This window comes from Cyphomyrmex costatus, unplaced genomic scaffold (genome assembly GCF_001594065.2).
Source record: "Cyphomyrmex costatus isolate MS0001 unplaced genomic scaffold, Ccosl1.0 scaffold16, whole genome shotgun sequence".
NCBI lineage: Eukaryota > Metazoa > Arthropoda > Insecta > Hymenoptera > Formicidae > Cyphomyrmex > Cyphomyrmex costatus.
The window spans coordinates 63,822-86,757 of record NW_017275609.1 but is presented as its reverse complement, the minus strand read 5'-3'; the positions used below and the strand labels follow the sequence as shown (position 1 = coordinate 86,757).

At 34.8% G+C, this 22,936-nt stretch overlaps 1 protein-coding gene across 1 annotated transcript; it reads right to left on the bottom strand.

Annotated features, from left to right (window-relative positions):
• Nucleotides 1-547: 547 nt before the first annotated feature.
• zfh1 (Zn finger homeodomain 1) lies at nucleotides 548-21,497 on the bottom strand. Its single transcript, XM_018536842.1, has 9 exons — nucleotides 21,326-21,497; nucleotides 5,837-6,153; nucleotides 4,566-4,706; nucleotides 4,044-4,329; nucleotides 3,149-3,504; nucleotides 2,167-2,517; nucleotides 1,700-2,041; nucleotides 1,455-1,617; nucleotides 548-741 (listed from the first exon to the last, which is right to left on the bottom strand). Exons 1-9 carry the CDS (start codon nucleotides 21,357-21,359, stop codon nucleotides 548-550), a joined length of 2,184 nt encoding a protein of 727 aa, XP_018392344.1. The 5' UTR covers nucleotides 21,360-21,497.
• Nucleotides 21,498-22,936: the final 1,439 nt, after the last annotated feature.

The following is a 22,936-nucleotide window of genomic DNA, read 5'->3' as shown; positions in this document are numbered from 1 at the left end:
ATTTTTTTAGATAAATTTAGTTATTTGAGAGACTGTGCATTCTTACAACTGATGGCAACATTGAAGGACAGAGATATACATAGTCACATATCTGTCACACAATGCTCTGGAAAGAACTGATGTAAGAAAACATAAAAATAAAAATGAGTTAGTTTCATGTACCAATTTGTTGGTAAATTTCACGGTCAAATATGAAATTCATCTTTATTTTATGTACGTAGGTTTAGATGTTTCGATTTTATATGAAATTGATTGAAAAGTGAAAGATTAAAGAGATACGAGGTAAATGATAATCCATAAAAGTTGAAGAAAGAGAGGATAATGCGCATTTCTTTCTAAGAACAAAGAAATGATCGCTTCTTCTTTTTCCTTCTCTTCTTCAACTGCACCAGTTGGACAAGAAAAGTATCTAACCGTCTCTTGTCCTCTCTACTAATTTTGACTTCTTGCCTCCAACGGGAGAACACCAGTCTATCTATATAAGTCTATGGGAGAAAAGTATAATCTAGGTAAGCGGACGAGCCTCACATAAGAAGACTGAGTACTTCTATTCTCTGTAGGGTTTGCAATAAGAGTAACGATGATTCATGTGTTGGCTATAGGAGCCGGAGTGAGAGAAGCGCTTGAGGCACTTGGAGCACTGGAAGGGCTTTTCGCCGCTGTGCAGCCGCTTGTGTTCAGTCAGATGATGCTTGTGCTTGAACGCTCTTGGACACTCCACACATTTGTAGGGCCTTTGCCCTGAAACATTTACCAATCTCTGTTTTATTCGCGTGATCGTAATTATTTAGAAAACACAATAGCTCGAAGTAAAATAAGATTTTTAAGCTATCTTAAGATTCCTTGATTAACGTTCTTCAACCTTTTCAACTTGTATACATTAAATAATGAGCCAAATTATTCTACGCTAATTATATTGAGAATTAGATGAAATGAATTAGTTTTCATAATAATGTAGCTTATAATATTTCTAGTGGAAAAAAATGTTTACAAAAAAATACAGAAAAACTATACATAGATTAAGACAAGATCTTGGAAATTTTTAATTTTTCGTACATATTCGTAGTAGGACGTAGAGTGATGAGGTTTGTTTATCTTAGAAATTCTTAATTTTTCGTAGATATTTGTAGTCGAACTTATATAATTAGAGCGGCGTTGTTTCTTAGAGGGCGGAAGATTTTTTAGTTTTTCAAACAAACAATGCCACTCTACGGCCGGTATTCATAATCAGTTCTTATTTCAAGACCGTCTTAAGTAATGTCTTAAGACGTTAATACGGCCCTCTGATTGATTCATGAAGTCTTAAGGCTATACTTAAGACGATCTTAGATATAAGTTTCGACTACGAATACCGGTTCTACGAATTTTTAACTTACTGCTAGATAATGATTTTCGTTGCATACTATTATGAAAACTTGCAATAACGTATATCACGATAACAGTAATGCACTTACCGGAATGTTCATACTTGTGTCTCGTAAGGGAACTGTGTTTGGAAAATGTTTTCTCACACCGATCACAGAAATAAAGACCCTGCTCGTTTTCTGTTGCTGTAGGGATTATTTCCGATTGTGGTGCAACTTCGTTTTCGCCTTTTGCGTTCGCTTGATTTTGATTCTAAAATATATAATACAATAAATATGAATTATACGTTTGTTAATAAAATTGCAAACCATTCAATCTTACTTTCTTTCATTACCTTTGTGATTATCTCTCCACAGTCTCCACTATGAGGTGTACGCTTAATTTCAATGGGATCAGTAGCGGTTTCTTCGTCTATTACCAAAGGCGAATCCTCGAGGTCATCGTTGTCGGGGGAGACAGTTGGAGGTGCAATATCGTTCTTCTGTTCGCACGGAGACGAGGTATTTCTGCTTGATGTATCACTTTCTTTGGTCGCCGATATAACAAGCGCTTCCTTCTTCGATAAATCTAAAGGCTGTTCAATAATAGATGGATTCTCTGGAAGTGCTAAAGGTACCAGAGCTGGTGGCATTTTCGATTCTCTTCGATCCCTGGCTCGAGAATTTTGAAACCAAACCTATAAAATCATATAATTAATAATTAATTATCATAAGTTTATTAAATAGTTATTTTAGAGAGTATTTTAATTTTCAATCTAATTCTCTCAATATAGACAATTTAATCTGTCTTTATTTTGCATACCTGTACGACGCGAGTAGGAAAATTGATGTAATTAGCGATCATAATGATCTCCTCCTTTTTAGGTCGTGGATTGATGGCATAGTAACCTTTCAAAACAGCAAGTTGTTCATCATCTATCAGCGACCTAGCTCTAACTCTTCTACCGTGGTCGTTCTGAGTCTGGTTGCCTTCTTCTTCATCTTCGGAATCCACCTCAGAACTTTCCTCCATTTTTCTCTTAGCTGATCTCGATGTCGGCTGATTGATATTCTCGAGCTTCGCAGCTAAACCTTCACTTTGTGAATCGTATTGGTCCGTTATGCCCCAGTCTGGACAATGTGTCATCTCACTAGACATTTCGCTATCTTGATCCTATAAATAAGATTTTAGTTCATAGACATAAGTGAATATATTTCACGATTTTGTTTACCAATGCCTACGCAACACATTCAGAAATAAAAAGTAAGGTTTTAAAAATTTTTTATTTTATCATTTTGGAAGTAATATCATTGCAATAATATTAGTTTAATTAAAATGAAAGCAAATTCGATATAATTTAGATAATTTTTTAATTTAAAAAATATTTTTATTTCGTATTTTTCACTTACTTTTTTTTACTTATTTCTAACTTCATCACTTTTTTTTTATTTAAAAAATTTCGTGATATACTTGAATTAAATACCAGTTGAAAAATCTCAATTTATTGTTAGATAGAAATATATAAATTTGAAGATATTTTCTCACATAATTCTACGGTCATTATGTCCTAATAAATAGTTATTGTTTATACATAATGCTGCCTGAAAGATGTGTATATTCCTACATATCGCGAGAAATATTACTAACACCTCGTTAGTTTAAAGGTTTAGAATGGAAAGATAGAGATCAACTCCTGTGGCCGAAGTAATATTTTTCACAATAAATTTATTTACGGACTTTCAATATATTAAGATCTTCTTAAAATATGTCAATTGAACATTAAATTATTAAATTTAGTACGTACCTGGTAATCCTCTTCGAACTCTCGTTTCATCGTGGCCGGAGACGTTAGCTTCCGCATGTTCGCTTCAAGCAGCTGCTTCGTCACGGAGGTGTTTACAGTTTCTAATATTCGTCGGACCGCATCCAGACCTTGCAATGGATCTACCGGCGCGGGAGACTCCTTGCCTTCAGTGCCTTCCGTTCCCTCAGAGTCTGCTGTCGATGGACTCATCACTTCTCGATGCGTCTCAAATTGCTCGGTAATGTGGTCGAATCGCTTAGCGTGCAATTGGTTCAGCAACTTGCCTATCGAAGACTGCAGGAAATAATTTCCGAATCCCATCATGTGAGGCAACAGAGTTGGCACGTCATAAATACCTGCATATTACAATTCAAATTGAAAAATTATTCTCATCGAACTGACAGATCTGAAATCATTTTAAAATAACTCTAATACCAAAATACTGAAGCAATAATAGTTTTTTAATATAAAGTGTTTAAAATCAACTGATTAAATTGTTCGAAATTCGTGTGCTCAAATATTATATAGCACGTTGTATAATAATAATGATTTTTATGCATCAAATCTATTCTTGAAAATTCACGAATTTCAGATAATTTGATTGATGAATTTTAAATATTTTTTATCTGAAAATTATTATACCCTCGATATTTTTTTATTTATTATGATTTTTTAATCTCAAATAATTTTTTAACATAATCGAGTCTGTCATCACAGGAGGTCCGGAACATTCTACACAAAAATTGATCATTATCTCGATTTTTATTACGGTTTGTTCAAAATTGCTCATCAAATTTATAGATGAAAAAAAAATAAATATATAACACATATACAATAAATAAATATATATCTATATTTTTAGAAGAAATATTGATTTAGTGATAAAATCAATTACCTGTTCCCTCCTGATACTCTGACGGCGATAATTTCGGCAGAATCGGCAGAAACGTGTTATTGTTGGCTGTCAGTAGATCGACGTCACGTCGTCCCGATAAAGCCTGATGCGTCTTTTTCTGTCCCCGATCGACATTGGTTATGGTGTTCTGCCTCGATTTTTTCAGATTCATTATCAAGCATTTTTTCGCTGTCATGTGACTCGAATACGATCCAGAATGAGAGAAACGCTTGCCGCAATTGTTGCACTGGAATGGCTTCTCACCGCTGTGAATGCGCAGGTGTTCCTAAGAGAAATAAGGGAAGATGCATTTAAATTTACATATTTTTTTTTTTACGATTCATACAACACGCAAACAGAAAGAGAAATAAACTCAAAATAGAAATAGATAAAGGTTTAGAAAATTAATAAATAATAAGATAAATGGACTGTATAAAAAAGCAAGAAATATAAAAGTAGGAAAAAATAAAATAATGTTATACGTCATGACATGCTCATTATTAATTCATAATAAAAAAACACCTTAAGATGATGCTTGAACTTGAAGGCCTTCTCGCAATGAGGACATTTAAACTTTCGTAGAACAGCACTTTCATCATGGCTGATCATGTGCCTCTGCAATCGGTAGACGTTGGCGAAGGTTTTGCTACACACCTTACAGGACTGTGGAATCATTGACAAGGTTAGTCAAACACAAAGAGTTATACTCACAAAACTGGTTAATTTATATTATTACAGAGGCCAAAGATATTTGTTTGTTTATATGTTACGTAAAGGATATTCATCGAGTGTTTTCTTCAAATTAGTTAATCATAGATGATTGCTGTGTAATATACTTGATGATCACAGTTTCATGAGTATATTGTATATAATATCTATATATAATTATCTTATAAATTCAAAATGTTTTAATACATCATGAACACACTGTATTAATACTTAAATTTTTCTTCGAAAACTAGGTGTAACCATCAGTAACAAAATCAATCGATCCTTTCTACTTATTTCTCAAAAAAGAACATTCTTATTTCACTGCTGGTTAATTTAAGAGAAATATGTCAAAATACATATTTATTTTAATCAATTGTGCGTATTTTTTATTATCTCTATCGAAATTTCAAAATCTACGATACTCCATAAGAAGAGTCGATTAAAGCACATTCGTATACAAAATTAATACGATTTGAACACATACAATTTTAGATAACATTGCATCATAACTGTAAAAAATATATGTAAAGTATGTAATATAAAAGATTCGCATCACTGAGCAAAATTATATGTATTAAATGTTAATTGAAAAAGAAAGTAAAAATATAAAACAAAAAAAATGTAAGAGACTCGTTTAATTGTCTCAATACAATATCGTAAAATTAAATATATAATTAACCATGTATCACTTGAGTTATACAATAAGTAGAATTATTATCAATAAAAATTTATTTTTAATTTTATTTACCTATTTATTTATTTTATAAATTGCAAACTGTGTACTTCGTACCCCACACTTACAACTTTACTCATTTGTAAGCTCATCCCGCGTGATTGGTTAAAAAAGTAATTTAAAAAATAAGACACAGTAGCACCTACTACCACCACCCTATTTACGGACATTCGTGTTCCCCTTCCTCGCGGAAAATCGCGTGCGAAGGACGAAAACGGCGCCTCTCAGCGGAAAGCTGACTGCCGCTTTTGCGGGGATATAATCGATAAGTTCGCGCGCGGGACGCGGCAAACAAGGGGCTCTTCCCCGGCGGAGTGTGTGTCCTTGACGGGTCATCGCGATCACTCACCACTTGGGAGAACTGGGCGTTGAGATCGTGCTTGTCGATGGTACAGGACGTTTTGTGCGTGTCCTCGAGGTGAAGATGCAGGACACGGACGTCCCGACAGGGGATGCCGCACTGAGGACAGCTTACGCCACCCTGCTGCTGCTTCGCGGATGATCCGCCCTCGCTGTCGCCGCCGCCACCCACCCCACCGCACGTACCACCGCTGCCGCCACCACTTCCATCGCCGGCAACACTTCCACCTCCTGCGGTTGGCGCTCCACCCGCGCAACCTCCGCCCACCTCCGTATCCACGACACCTGCGTCGTCCTCGCTACAGCCTGTAACACGCGCACACGTGGCACGGTTTTTATATTTCACCTCGGCAACGCGCCATCGCGCAAAATACACAGATCGAGCGTCCCCCCCCTCCACCCACGCATTCAAATACGTATACGGTGTTTCACCTGTTATTATTTTACGATCAATCTCTTCATACTTCCGAAATTTATACCATTTATTTTTCTATTGATAAAAATCAAAGATAATTCGGAATTTGATGTACCTACATCTCTTAAAAAATCCTAATCTCATTTTTCAGATTTAAATTGATGCTTTTATTTTCTTGAAAAGAGTTGTGCTTCAACCGCTTCAATGGCGCTTTAACGCGTATGAAAGAAATTTTGTTACAATACGGATAAAAACGATAATAATTTCAGTGAATCTATAATTCGATTAATAAACACAACATAATATTATATGAGCAAACATAGGAATGATCTCTATGTTTATGTCTACAGAAATACTCGGCAAAAATAGCATATTTTCAACGTCATAATAAATTAAACTTATTTGAATGTTATTAGTTTTAATTATCAGATAAAATTTAATTGATTAAATTTTTATATTTTGCAACGCAGATACTACGACTGGACGATATGCTATGAGATTGAAATCTAGGATGCTTCCATCAGTCTTATGAGGAATTAAAACTCGTAGATATAAATACGCTGACGATATGTTCGAATTTTAACGTCACGGAGAGATAAACATAATCTTCCACGATTATTAATAGTGAGACCCAATCGATACAAACTTTTTTCATCTTTGTCGCATTAAAAATTTATATATTTTAATTACACGCGCGCGACATTTGGTTCCAATTATTTTCATATAAACTAGAGAAAGTTACCGATATACTGACATATAGTAAGCGACACTCCCTTATTTTTCAGACAAATTATTGCATTTTATTAATTATTTAATAATAAAAATATGATCCGTTTAGTTAATTAAAGAAATATAAACTCATAATTCACATATTTATATAGTTTGTTTTTATATCAAATAAGCTAAAAACGATTTCTACGAATGTGAAAATAAAATTTTTATGATATTCTTTTCTAAATTGCGTAATTAAAATAGTGACTATGGGTGCTTTCCAATTGATGACACAAGTCGACACAAGTGTCGTTTTATCTTTGTCAATCTCTGAATGTCAAGAAAGATAGAACGATACTTGTGCCGACTTTTGTGTCATCAATTGGAAAGCACCCTATGTTATTGATAATATTATGATACCTATAAATGCTTGTAGAGAGAGTTAATTCCTATTAACTATACGGTTACTATATGTATATAGATATCTAATGTATAATAATTAATTAAATGGTTTGGTTCTCTAACTGATTTCATTAAATGTTTAATTATTTGTTATTAAAAATGTATATATCTAACATAAGTTAATCCAGTTTTACTGCGTTAATTAATATTTATATGTACATCTGAGGATGGCTCGAATATGCAACCGAAACGTTATGGTTTGACTTCTGTTTGCGTGCGCATTTATAGTGTGAATTTTAGTTTATTGTTATTTTATTTTAATTTATAATATATTAAATGTTTTATTAGTTCACACATATAATATTGACTCTTAATTGCCTTTTTATTTCATTGACAATTTTTAATACTAAGAGTCCTGTATATTCGTTTTATTTTAATCCAGTTTACTCTATTCCCTTGTAGAAAAGTACTATTGAGCACTAGGAGCTAGTATTTTGAGACACTCTACACCAGCGCAGTAGTGCTCTGTAGTGTAGTAGTACAGTAGTGCTGGAGTAGTGCTGTAGTACAGTAGTGCCTGAAAATACTCCTAGTGCTCAGTAGTACTTTTCTACAATAAGGGTTACTATTTATATTTAATTCGTTATAGATTTTCGTAAAGTGCATATCATATTTAGATGATACGTGTTTTTTGTCATCGAGATATTACTATTGCTGCGTGCTCGAAGCGAGACAACAAAGTCCAGCGGCTGGGTATTCGGAATTCCGAGTTGGACCGCACGTGCAAGATTGGCGGCGATCAATCAGCTACGCGTATCTGATGGCGGATATCGGTTTACATGTGCGATGCGCGGAGTTAATCGTGACTACCTTCGGCAATTGCCAATACGCAACGGCCGGGTCATCACGTTAGTCGCATAATCCCCGACATGACACACGTGCATTGGTGTGCACACGCATGTATGGAATGCGTAGTATATATCCATTGGAAAAAAGACGCGTGCGCGATAGATACAATCGAATCGCGTAGATAGGGCGTAACGCCAGAAGGAAGAAAAATACGCGATGAATATGCTGCCAAATGTGAATGTCGATGTCTAAGCACAAAAAAAAATTAATGAAATCGAGGAAGTTTTCGACGAAACGAATATCTCGAGATCAAAGGTAAGTTTTACAGGTTAGATTCGATCTAACGATTCTCTTGCTGCCATATTTTTGATTATTATTATAAAAGTGGTGTCCCATGTATTTCGAATAATTTTACGAGAAATATTATAAAAATGTTTTACAATATATAGAAATTGTATATTTAGTGAATTATAGTTTATAGAATCTTTAAAAATAAAAATTAGGAGAATGTGTATGTCCTAAATTTTGTAAATATTATACGTTACCAATTAGAAACATATCGTTATACATGACGAAAATTCTATTTTAAAATTCCAGTAGATCAATTTTATTGTACTCGCAACTTATACTCAAAGAACTGCCATATACGAAATGAGCAAGAACATCTTTATAGATATCGAATACACGTCTCTGATACCTGAACAAATTTTTCACATATGTTAGGGCTAAAATGCATTAGTCGCAATTTTTTGTATTTTACTTATGATATTTTTGAACTCAATAATCATTAAGATCGTTAATATCGAAGAAATGGAGGAATCGATGAGAAAATAAAATGATAGTATATAGTAAAATAAGAGAGAAATAAATATTTTCACCATATATTTATCAATATAGCTTCGCTCTTGCTTTTACCTGGACATCACACGTGTCATACATGTGGAAGGGAACACAGCATTGTTCTCTATATAGGTGTGCTATTTTGAAGTGAATAAAAGAGCGAGGTAGGATGATCCCGTATAGAGCGAGCATGTGAAACACGAGAAAAAGTGGTACATAGTGACGCCATTGAAATCTATGTAACTTTTCGGGTGTGCCTATTGTCGGGCAGACCGGATTAAAATACCCCTCAAAGTACGATTTCTCCCGCACCGATAATCGCACACGCGATAATCCGATGCCGGCGCCAACATCAGGCAGATCATGGCCACTTGGCAGTCAATCCACGAATTAAATTCGCAACGAATTTATATTTAATTAACTGAATTATTATGAATTAAAATCCTTTATATCGTGCGTGCAAATAATTAAACTAAAAGAATTAAGAGAAAGAGATTTTATAATTTATAATTTTCTTTTGTAACATTGATACGATGTTTTTAATGCTTATCATAGATTTCAATGAAGAGCGGAAATACTTTCAAACTTATGCAAACAAAATTAACACTTTTTATAATAAATACAATTTCTCTCTTAATTTCGACATTAAAAACAGTTAATATAAAAACATCGAAAATATGTTTAGAGTCAATCTCGTAGAATTTAGCTGTAATTTTTAATAATGATATATTTTATCTTTAATATCTTTTCTAAAATACAAATTTAAACAAGAGTTAATTCGTAAATTAATATTATTTTGAAACTAATAATTTCAGTTAATGACAAATTCTTATAGTTTTTTAAATTTTTGTTTATATTATCTTAATTTGTTCAAAAAAGCTATATATTTTTGTGGAAACATACTTTCTAAATTCTTTGGAGTGGAATCTCACTCTAAAAAATGAAAATTCTGCTAATCTTGAAAAAAAAGTAGCAGAATTTTCTTTAAGAGTGAAATTTCAATCTTTAGAGAGAGATTCCACTCCAAAGAATTTAGAAGGTATTATATATGTATATATTTATTTTTATTAGAGAGAAAGAGGATTTCTATATATCCATATTTTTATAATAATAATAATAATATAGTCGTTGCACAATGTCCACTTCAAAATATATAACGCAAAAAAATGGAATAAAAAATAAGGATCATTGTTTTCTTTTCATAAGGATTAATTGTTAACGCGCTCTTTGTCATCAAACTTAACAGTCACCTAGCTGTCAAGCAGGAACATTCACAATGTTTAAACAGTGCAATTATCTTTGATTCACTAATTGTCAGAGTGCATTGCTATCTGTAGTTAATCCGTAAACTCATTGAAGATGGTTTAAATTAAGGCCGAAACGTTCGTGTGGAATTCAACAAGAAAAAATGTAACACAAAGAGTTCTATGGAATAAATATATTTAGCGTTATACTCTCAGGTGTTTTTTTTTCCACTATTAATATTTATTTGAAATATTAGGACTTTAGTAATTATTCTAGTTTATTTTTAATTGTTGATATATTCCAGAATATATGTAGATATATGTATATACTTGGACACAAACTCGGGAAAGCGGTTGGGTGGCGCAAGCTCTATACAGAAATGTCTGCAAATGCGCAGAATTTCTCGGTATGTTCACGATCGTGTGTGGTGCGAATCTCACACCAGGCATGGTATATTAATATTGCGTAGGTAGATAGGTACACGCGCGCACACGTACACGGCATTTACTGCGAAAATGCTAGTTGTAAGTCAATGCGCGTGAGTTTGTGCGCTACCGTAATTAATATACTGTCACACGGTAACTTGGCGAAATCGGAAATGACTCTCGGCAACGCTATGCCAGCTCCTAAATACAGATGCAAGACAATCTTGCCTATCTTGAATGTTTAATTAAAAGCTAGACTCTAGGTGTGTATCCGTTTCTTATATAGGTAATTTTATCACCAAAGAGCTGGCAAATCTACATTTATTTTCGGATTTATTTGTGAAAATTCTTGAGAGAGATAACTATTTTTTTTTTTAATAACGCTATATTATCTATAAATTTTTGGAAGGAAAATATTATTTTTTACAGTAATGTTATATTATCAAACTTTATGATTTAAGCCATATTTATTTTTAATTATTTATGTTTATTTTTTTAAACAGATTAACTTTATTCGGTTTAATATATATTAAAGTACATGAAAAACTCTTTAGCATAAATTTAAATTTAGATCTATTTCCAATCGATTACATACATGCACACGCTTTCGCAAGTACATTATTTAAATTATTATGTTTCAATTACAATAGTATTTTAAATTGCGGTTAGTGCATCGTCACTTAAAACTTCGAAGTCTGAATAGATATTCGAGAAATAACTACGGTACAATCTGTTCATTTATAGCAAAGATGCATTTTAAGCGGTATATAAAAACACGCTAACAGTTATTTTCAAGCGTTAATCAAGCTACGAGGCAAACGGGAAGTTGGCTGTATCTCTCTGGATTGCGCCCGCACGCTCACGACTTCCACGAAGACGAACTTTGCTCGCCGTGAGGCCGATAAGAGACGTCGAAACGGGTCAGAGCCGTGACCTTTCTTGCCTTCCTATGTACGCGATCCATGAAGCTCGCTGTCGTCGTAGAGCTATGTCGCTTGTGCCATGCTTTTAATTGCGCGCCCAGCGTAACGAAACGCGATACCGAGCATTCCGAAATGACATTTCGTAATTCGTCTGTGTGTCTCTCTTACGTAAAAATGACGAGCGAATTGCCTTTTGTTGTGGAAATGAAAACTTTTTGTGATGCCAAATATATTAGCTGTTTATATTATATCGAGTATTAGTATGGATATACAAGGAAAACAATAATATAAATCTAAAAATCATTTTGTTGAAAATTTTAAACTGCGGGGTATGTACTAGAAAATAAATCTCATTACTTTCTAGCTTTTAACATACCCAATTATTTTGATGATCCAACAAGGTATATGTATCTAGCAAAATTTTTGATCTTCCTTGATAGAATTTTCTTTATGTGAAGAAGATTGAGTCATAAAAAATTAAATTCGAGATGAAAATTAATGATACAAGTTGAAGAAATCTTAGCATGTTGCATCAAACATGAAGCTTCAGGAGTGCACTAGGATGTTGCAAAGTATCTCGCTGATACCTTATAAAGCAAACACTTTATGGAAAGTAAACACTTTTGCGAGCCATGACGTAGTATTCGACGCAATTTCGCCATCTTCGCGCTTCCCCTGCATAGGGCAAGGGTTAACTCCGCCGCGAGCGTTCACGCGAACGATTCGCCGCGAGTGAGCGTGAAGGCGAAACCTTCTCGCGAACAGTCCTCGGGAGGAAGAGACGCGCCACAAATGACGTCAGCGGAATGTAGAAACCAACGGCGTATAGCAAATTGCAAGCAATACCGTGCAATCTCGGATGCTCGAAAGAGCACTCATGGCGACGCGATGTCGGGCGTGCGTTGTCGAATCGCGTGACAAAAAGGATGAGATTAATGGAGCCTGCACCTTTTAGACTTCGCGTCGCAATGCTGCATTGCGTAATGACGTCAAAATATTTAATATATATGCATTTGGATTTATATCGATATCATTACTAAATATAAAACTAAATGCTATAACAAAAGAGCTTTGCAAATTATGAAAATCGATTTAAAATTGTTTCTCCAAATTCTTATCCCTTTTTACCCCTTTCTTTGCTAACCCTTTCAGTTGCGCTACCTTCTTTCGTCAATCAGACAGAATAATTATGATGAAGAAACATGTAATATTGGTAACATGCTCTAATAATATATTCTATTGGTACAGATGTAACAATTTTTAACTATAAAACTGTTAAAAGTAATAATTATTCGCTTAATATCTTAGAGAAGAACGCGTTGAGTGAATCGATCCGGTGGGATTTTTTAAATTGATGAATAAAAATCAAATCTTTTTCATATATTATTCTAATAAAAATGTCTTTCTATATTCTAACTTACTATATAAGAGAGATGCGCCATAAAGATATTGCAAAATCTTGAAGATGATTATATATCAGTTATAAGTTTACTGATATAAGTATATTGCTGAGATTTATTTACCGACACAATAATACTGATTGACCATACGTTCTTTTTATTTCTTTATTGAAGCGCGTGACGCGTAACCTAATTTCACAAAGTCTCGTAAAGGCACGCGCGCGCGCACATTCTATTCGCGGACGAATTTGCAAGACTACATTTCCTGGGATTATCTCCGCAGACGGCAGCATCAATTGTTCCTCGAGAGTGGGTAGTTCGTGACACACGATTGTTGCAGAAGTCCCTGAAATTTCCCGTATAAACGACCGAGGGAAACGTAATAATAAAATTCAAGATCAAAAAGAGGATGTAGTAATATTTTATGAAAAAAATTAATTGCTGTAATTTGTAAATATAATACTTACGTCGTCGAATGGTAAAAATCGTTGATGAATTAGTCATAAAACGAAATTGTTTTATGACTTTAAAGAGATAAAGAATTTCAATAGTATGCTTTTTTAACCCTTTAGTGCCATGTCTGGCATTATTTGTATGTGGTACATATTTGTGCTAAACCTTCAAAAATTCATATCTTTCAAAAAAATAAAAATAACAATTTCTTCTTGGGCTCATTTTACAGATAAAGGATAGAATTCTTCACGGAAACACAAAAAAAATCCCTTGAGAGTTTTCTTTCTTAAAATCTGCACGTATATATTTACATCGTCAAAAACTCATAAAATGAAGTAAAAGTGAAAATGCATATATCTTCTATAAAAATTTATATATAGTGAGTTTTTTCTAGACTCAATTTGAAGATAAAGATACAAGAGCTGTTTATTTAAAAAATCGCCATTGAATTAAAAATGACGGATTTAATATGGCGAACTAAAATGTAAAATTTCCTTGGATTTTAATAAAATTTATATTCGATCAGAGTTTTCGTAGTCACTGGATTATGAATTTTCTAATCAAAATTATAAAATTCAAAATGACGAATCCAAGATGATTAAAAATGCAATTTCAAACGTAAAAACGGAATCAAAAGGGCAAAAATTTAGTTTGCACCGTTCTTCATTTCTTCTCTTTGACTAATATTTACAATTTTTATCAATGTAGAAAGATTCTAGATATGTATGATTAAAATAATTGTTTCTGTAATACTTGTTAAATTTTTCGTTTCTTCAAGAAACAGAGATATACGTAATTGGAACAAAACGCATGTTGAATAAGTATATACATATAAGTAATAATTCCACGTATTAGCAGTATCGCGGAATAAGTCGAGTATTATCGCGTAACAATCATTCGATTCTCATGAATAATACGGTCGTTCACGTTATCATTATCGTACGTACGTGCAGTATGCAAATCGAGTATGCGATTACTTTCTTGCGGTTTTATTGTCTAGTGTCGTGACGGAAAACCGCAATTTCCTCTGTTTTTTGTTCTAACATTAAACACATTTATGATTCGATGCCATCGATTTCGCGTAAGCTTCCAATTACTCATTTAAATACGCGTTCCAACAACACATACATATAGTATATATGACATTATTAGAACGACATACACATGTATATATGTGATGTATAAAAACATTTAAAAAGATATTTATTCATCTTACTCTTATTGTCAGATATGTTATTTGTCTATATACGCTTTAAATAATTCATAAAATGATAACAGGGTAATCGCGCGCGCAACTTAATAATCTCTTTTAGATAATTAATTCTAATGTAGCTAGTTAAAAAAAAATATGGCAGTTTTCTGACCGCCCATATCTACGGAATGCCGATAAAAAAGACGATCGGTGGGCAGGGCCTTAAAGAGCTGGGGAGGATAGGCGCTCGTGCTTACGTCATCCGACAACGTGGATTACCAACGTGGATGGCCGTAAAGGCTCGTTCGCACGGCGCCGAAGATACCGTCAGGCGGACGAACGAGATCCATGGGTCGCGTGTGCGTCGTTGCCGACGCTGCTACAGTAAACGATTTCTCGGAGAGGTCATTGAGCTTGATAGGGCGCGGGCGGCCGCCATCTTCCAGAACGTTAAAACCACTTCGACGACGCGCTCCCATAAACGAGCGCGGTGAGGCGCGGTAATCCACGCTGTCCTACCAATCAAAATTATTGAGCAACCGCCGACGTACAGACTGGTCCTATGTGCGCGAGAAACGAAGAAAATAAAACATACTCGAACGATCCGGCAGTATCATAACATCAATGAAGGAGAAGAAGAAGGCAAGATGGCGGAGCGAAAAGAAGCCACGTGTTTTGCGGTCCCCCCCCCCCCCTCCTCTCCCCCGCCGATTTTAATGACAGAATACTTTTTCTTTATTTGACAAAGATCATCATTTAAGTATTGTGACACTTCATAATTTGATGCATTATCTATATGTGTATTATACATAGAAAGGTAAAAGGAATTCTGTCATTTTATCGTCTCTAATGTCCATTCGAAATGAAATAGAAATATAATTGTATAATTTCTATTCATCTTTTTGTAGATTATTTTTTCAAAAGTATCTTCTTTTTTATTTATTCAAGTGATTATTCAGAAATTATCAGCGTCTGGATACTAACGATCTATTAACGCCACAATACAAACGTTTCATAATATCCGATGATAACGAGTTGTTCGAAAACAAGATGATTATGAAAATAGGTAAAATAGTTTACATCACTAAAACTCGTTAATCGCATATACGAATATATAAACATTAGAATCGTTATCTATGAAAAATATTGACGCGTTTCTCAATTAGCGAGAAAAACGCTTGGATGTAATATTGAGTTGACACAATTTTATCTGTTCGGAGTCGCGTGAGTCGTATCATATCTTACACTAGCTGTCTCAAAAACGTCACGCTGTTTTCAAAACCAAGAAGAGTGTGCGACGCTGTGCTACAAAATGTTTAAAAATTCATGGATTTTTAGAAATAAAATAAATAATATTAATAAACATCTCTTTTTCTTTCACAAAATAAACGAAATGCATACAATGAATATTCGCGTTGCAAAAGTTACCTTCCTTAAAAAAAATCAAGTATCCTTACAAAAGGATTGAATTTAAAAATAGCATTTTATTTTCGCACATTGTTACAAAAATCATTAGGATGTATTAAATAGAAGAACTATATCGGACAATACAATAATCGTCGGAGAGATGAAAGAGAAAGTGAAAGGACTTAAAAAAGATACATAATATACTAAAGTCTAGCCCATTCATTCATTTTCATTCACACGGGGTGAGCATTATCTTCCTACGAAAACAATGCGCTTTCTCGCACGTGGATGCACGCGCTGCATGAACAGCATCGAATGTCGGTCTTCTTTCTTTAAGGGACGTGCCGATTGTAATGTCAAAGAAACCTTTTCATTCAGACTTTCAGTGCAGCATATGACAACTATATTTCTTGTAACCGTTCCTTTATAATTATTTCTGAATCTCATGATAAAATTATTTTTGAAATTTAAACAAATTTTATTGTTTTTTTAAACATACAAACGTATATAATCTCGAATTAAATTGAATTTCAATTAAATCGAAATATTTATTAAAATAATGATAGCACAATTATAATTAAAAAGTGTTGTATGTCAAAAATAAACTTATAATATATATTTCAAAATACAAAACACATAATAAAAATAAATATAATTTGTATTGCTTCTCCACAGTCCACATATCCTTTGTGTCTTCTTTTTTTTTAGAAAGAGTTTTTCTTGTTATAATTCTTCGTTCTAGTAAATTTTATAAACATTATATATACTTATAGGTATTTAATGGGAAATTTTTTTACGTATTTTTTAGCTCATACAAATGATCTATATGTATACGAAAAACTGTCTAAACTTAGTTGCATGAGGCATAGTTACAGAAACAACGGCCTTTTCCTATGCACGCGCAACTTTTGTTTGGCTATTGTAGCCGCAGAGACGAAAATAATAGTCGGCGCGTTTTCGAGCGCCAATATTAGGAATGGTTAAATATTTTCATACGGGGCACGACTTCGTTGCTACCTGACTCGGTGTGTAATCACCGGTCACACATCCGCATTCGCGTACAATATCAGACGCGTGTTCTCCATTCTGCGTCTGCTACGCCGGAAACGTGCTGAGTTGATTTTTGGCTTTTCGTGAGTTTCGGAGTATGCGCTTCTCCGCTTTTCGGAGATTGCGATCGACACAATTATTGAAATACGAATCGTCTAGGAAGTTATATTAGGTATAAAAGTTTTTCATACATCTTAATTGTTATTAGCAGCAGAAAGATGCTCTTAAAGATTCTACTTCTTTTCACAAATTAGTCTTTTCAAATATGAAAGAAAAATTATAATTTTTCATAGAAGAGAGCAGATGTCATTTATTTCTTTTTTAAAAATAAAAAAACTACTTTAAATTAAAAATAAATATTAACTTTTAGCTCGAGATTGTTAAACAAAACTAATAATCAGAAAGGTCAATAAACACGAGCAAATTTAACTTAGACCTTTAAAAATTATAACTAGTTTATTGTATTATATTGCAAGGATTTTTTAAACTATTTTTTTTTCCCTTTGATCAAAACGTTTCGACTATACTAAAAATCTTTATCAGTTCAAATTAGATTACGCGATAATTAAAAATATATAATAAATTAAATATGGGCTCATATCACAGGCTACAAGTGGGGTATGTTAAGTTAGCACCCCAACTATAGTACTCAGGAGTTCTGATTAGAGTTCCCACTTCCTTTTGACGATACGAAGAGTTCCCTATAGTTATAATAACAAGAGTTCCGCTCAATAAAGAGCGGATTTTTTTTACATTTTTTAAAAATGGGGTGCTAACTTTTTATCGAATTTCGAGGTGGAATAGTTCTGAGCGGCTTAATAGCTTCAATTTGCGATTGCCTAGAGTTCCTGATATGTAAAAAAAATTTTCGAATATTAAAAAAAAGATTAAAAATTTTTGAAAAATTAATTTTTAGATCCAATAGTTCTGATGATAATTTCTGCTTCTTTTTGACGATACGAAGAGTTCCCTATAGTTATAATAACAAGAGTTCCGTTCAATAAACATTTTTTTTACATTTTTTAAAAATGGGGTGCTAACTTTTTATCGAATTTCGAGATGGAATAGTTCTGAGCGGCTTAATAGCTTCAATTTGCGATTGCCTAGAGTTCCTGATATGTAAAAAAAATTTTCGAATATTAAAAAAAAGATTAAAAATTTTTGAAAAATTAATTTTTAGATCCAATAGTTCTGATGATAATTTCTGCTTCTTTTTGACGATACGAAGAGTTCCCTATAGTTATAATAACAAGAGTTCCGTTCAATAAACATTTTTTTTACATTTTTTAAAAATGGGGTGCTAACTTTTTAACGAAATTCAAGGTCGCATAGTTCTGATCAGCTTAACAGAACTATTTTGTGAATACCTAGAGTTCTTGATACATAAAAAACATTTTTGAAATATAATAAAGTTTAAAAAAAATAGTGGAAATATTTGAAAATTTTTTTGAGAGTACCGAGTAGTTCTGAGTAGCGTTTCTTATAGTACTCGACGAGTTCTATCGAAAACTGTAAGGTGAAAAAGCGATTAGACCAACGGTTTGCAAGATACAGCGACATTTATCGGAAGATCAACAATTTTTAGAGTATATCTCGGAAACCATTGGTCCAATCGCTTTGAGCCCTGATACTTTTCGACAGAACTCGCCGAGAACTGTCCAGAACTCCGAACAGAACTACTCGGTACTCTCAAAAAAATTTTCAAATATTTCCACTATTTTTTTTAAACTTTATTATTCTTCAAAAATGTTTTTTATGTATCAAGAACTCTAGGTATTCACAAAATAGTTCTGTTAAGCTGATCAGAACTATGCGACCTTGAATTTCGTTAAAAAGTTAGCACCCCATTTTTAAAAAATGTAAAAAAAATGTTTATTGAACGGAACTCTTGTTATTATAACTATAGGGAACTCTTCGTCTCGTCAAAAGGAAGTGGGAACTCTAATCAGAACTCCTGAGTACTATAGTTAGGGTGCTAACTTAACATACCCGTTTAAAGAGTATATTGCGGTGGATTGCGGTGTTCCTATCTTTTTAATACAAATGAAAATAATTTTCGGAAGATGGAGATTTCGGATTTCGGAGAATAGTTTTATAAATTATCTGAGTTGTATGTATATATATGTGTATCAATAAGAAATATGAATATAATTATATCAGTCAGTTAATAGTAATCATTACAAGTGTGTTCGATGCATCGAGTTGAGAATCAATATTTTTTCTGTATAATCAGTAATGTGCGACTAATCGTACTTACGAATGATAAGTGACGATGGGCCTATCAAGGTCTAGATAAACTGATGACGTATGTATCGCGAGAATAGTAAGACTCATTAATGAATAAATCGGCCAAGGTGGATCTTGCGTCTTCTATGCATGAGTACAAGGTGAAAGAAATAAAGGCAATAAATTGAACGGTATTACACAAATGTACTTATAGATTAATCTAGAAAGTAAAAAAATTGTACCATACATACAACTGTCAACAATATTGAATTCCGTATTTCCATTTTGTTTAATTTTTGGAACACTCTGTGCAAAGATGTGATCCAATCTATTAAAATATACGAATTAAATCATATATAATAAATTTTCTTATGGTAAAGTGACATAAGAAATTTATGCCACTTTGAGTCATTTCTAAATGGCTCAAAATACCTTATCTTTTTTATCACGTAAGGCAGTGTATATTCGGACGTAAAGAGAAAGAAAACGTAATGAGTAGAACCAGAGTAATAATATTGATAAGCAAATGATAATTTTTTAATCTGTAAATAATTTTGTTACGAAAAATATTATCTCAGCCAGAATTTAAACGTGAAATTATTAAATTGCTTGTCAATTTGGTAAATAATATAGTTTGATGCAGCAATCATAATTGCGTTTTGAGACGAAAAAAGATTTCCAAGTTGGTATGTGTGTGTGTGTGTGTGTGCGGTTTGCAGAATCAAATGGGTATATAAATTCACATAAAAGTACTTAATATTTATTTATAAAAGGATATTTGATTTAAAACTTGTTTTTTATTGTACGCAATTTGTGAAAGACTGCAACGATTTTTTTCTTTTTATAGGGGGTATCCTATATTATACCTAGGAAACGATGCTAAGCCAGTATCGATTTTCGCGAAATAGGAGACAGAGTCGACAGTGGAGTCAATCGCAGATGCTGCCTCATCCATTAAATACCGCCTTATATCACGCAGGCGATATAGGTCGCGCACGTGCAGCGGCATGCGTTCTGCGAATTTTCCGAGACTCATCGAGTCGAAAACCAGATGACGAAGTTGCGTGCTTCCACCCACGCAAGATCGAATTCTGAACAAGGTGTCTCGACGCGCTTCGTTTAGACTACAGACTTTACACTTTATTTAAATCCACGGACTTTTCGATTGTTTTGAAATTGGCAACAATCAAGCCGCGTAAACAATTTGAACGTTTTCGTTAACATTTTATCGAATTAATTTATTAAGTATGTACTTTGATTAATGCATATTTTAGATCAGCTTTTAAGTCGTAAAGTAGTTTAAAATTGAATTTTAAAGGCTACTGAGAAATTAAACTTCAAATCGCGACTATTCTTTAAATAAAAATTTAATAAATTTCTGATATTTAGAAATTGATTATTTATTTATATTTAATATAATATTATAAATTAAGGTAATGATTTTCATGTAAGAGCAATTGACTTGTAATCGACAGTTTCCTGTTTATCATCCCTATATATGCATCGGTTTTATAAAAGATTGTGGAGAGAAATTATTTTATTTATTTAATTAATACTAAACGTTAAAACGTTTTGGTTAAAAGTTATATTTTTTCTATATCTTTTGTTTAATTTATTAGTTGTAAGAGAGAGAGAGAGAGAGAGAGAGGAGAGAATGTAGAATATAGAAAATACCATACTGTCGTGCATAGTAAACACCTGCGACATGAATCTTTTCAAACGAATGTAATATTCGTCGATATTATATTGATTTCTAATACATGACAGAATAATAAAGTTTGATAAATCAATTGAAGCAATAAATAAATAATTTATATTATTTGACAAAAAATATTGGTCGTAGCAAATGTTCCGTATAATCTTGTTTGATTTTCTTTCTTTCTCAATTCCGAGGAATTCCGAGTTCGTTGAATCAAGCGCAACGTTCATTGAAAGCTTACCTTTGAACGAATTTCGGACGAGAGTCATGCTCATATTCGCGGGAGCCGATGCCTTGAGGGTTACGTCCGGCGGCTCCTCTTCCTCTTCTTCTTCCTCCTCCTCCTCCTCCTCCTCCAGCTCCGGCTTCGGCTCCTCGACGTCGCGGCCAGGTTCCGTTCTCCGGCGGAGGGAGGCGTCAGCTCGATTTTCGCCTCACGACGACGAGTTCGTTGTCCATCGGCGTTCTAAGGCACAGCGGCGCGTCAACATCGCTGCAATTTCTTCCTCTTTCTTCTCAAGTCGCCTCTCTCGCGTACTTTCAACTTGAACTCTCGCTGCCCTCGCGATACCTCGTTGCGGCGCGCGCATGCGGAGGTCCACCGTTATCTCACTCCCTTGTCACCCGATCATTTATCCTCTCTTTGTCGCTATCACTATATGCAACCATGTGAGATCTATCGTGGTTCGAGACACAGACTGACGAGACGGATCGCTCGTCTCATCGTCGCGGCACGGGCTATACGTGGACTCCGGCGACAACGTGTCCTGCACCGCGACAACACGGAACATGGAAATCACTGATGCTTTCGTCGATCGCTTTTCTTATCCCGCGGCAGTTTAATCGACGAGGACGATGACGAGGAAGAGATGCACGAAATACGGAGGATTATGTGGAGGCAGAGCGCGAGAGAAAACGAGCGCGCTGCTCTTGACAGGACGGAGAATTCCAGTTGTCGAAATTGCGCTCCTTGTGCGCCAACCATCAGGTTGCTCCGTTTTCGGAGATTCGCATCTCGGTGGTGCACGAGAGAGAGAGAGAGAGAGAGAGGCGCAGCAAAACGCTTTATGTGGGAAGTCTCCCACGGGGATATTCCAGGTGCAGAGCTTGGTGCCAGAATTCGCACGAGTGCCATCCACGCCGGAACTTGGTGAAACGTCAGTCTCAGCCGCGCGACGTCATTCCCTCTTCTTCCTCGCGTCGTCTCGCCGTCGCGACGCTCGTAATTTTGTGTGATCGTTGTCGAGACGAGCGAGTGCGGTGGACGGTTGAAACGCGCGCGACGACGGTGCAGGTCACACAATTACGTTACGCTTTGTAAATAATCATTTCACTCGCGCTCGCGCGCGCGCGCGGGCGCGCGGATGCTCGTGGGATTGCGCGTAACGCCGAAAAGAGAGGGAGAGAGAGAGAGAGAGAGAGAGAGAGAGAGAGAGAGAGAGAAAGTGAGACGAACGGAAGATAGAAAATGAGAGGGAAAGAGGGAAAAGGGAGAGGCGGCTACTCCGTGCTCCGGGTATATTCGCGGGAATATCGCGCACAAGAATGTTGCACGCTCCTTTTTTCTTACTCCTCTTGTAGTATCGCTTCTTCTTTCTTCTCCTCCTCCATCTCCTCCTCTTTTACCTTCTCCTCTCCTCCCTACTCCATCACTTCCTCCTCCACTTTCGACACCTTCTCTCTCGTGTGAGACGTCCGTCCTCGCACCACACGCACCACCGGCGGCGACGTGTACACCAGGAGGAGAGAAAGAAAAGGAAAAGGGAAGAAGAGCAGCACTCCCGATTGCGATCCACGATGCGAGAAGACGGACAATGACGGTGGGTGACTACACACGCGGAACGGGGGGCAG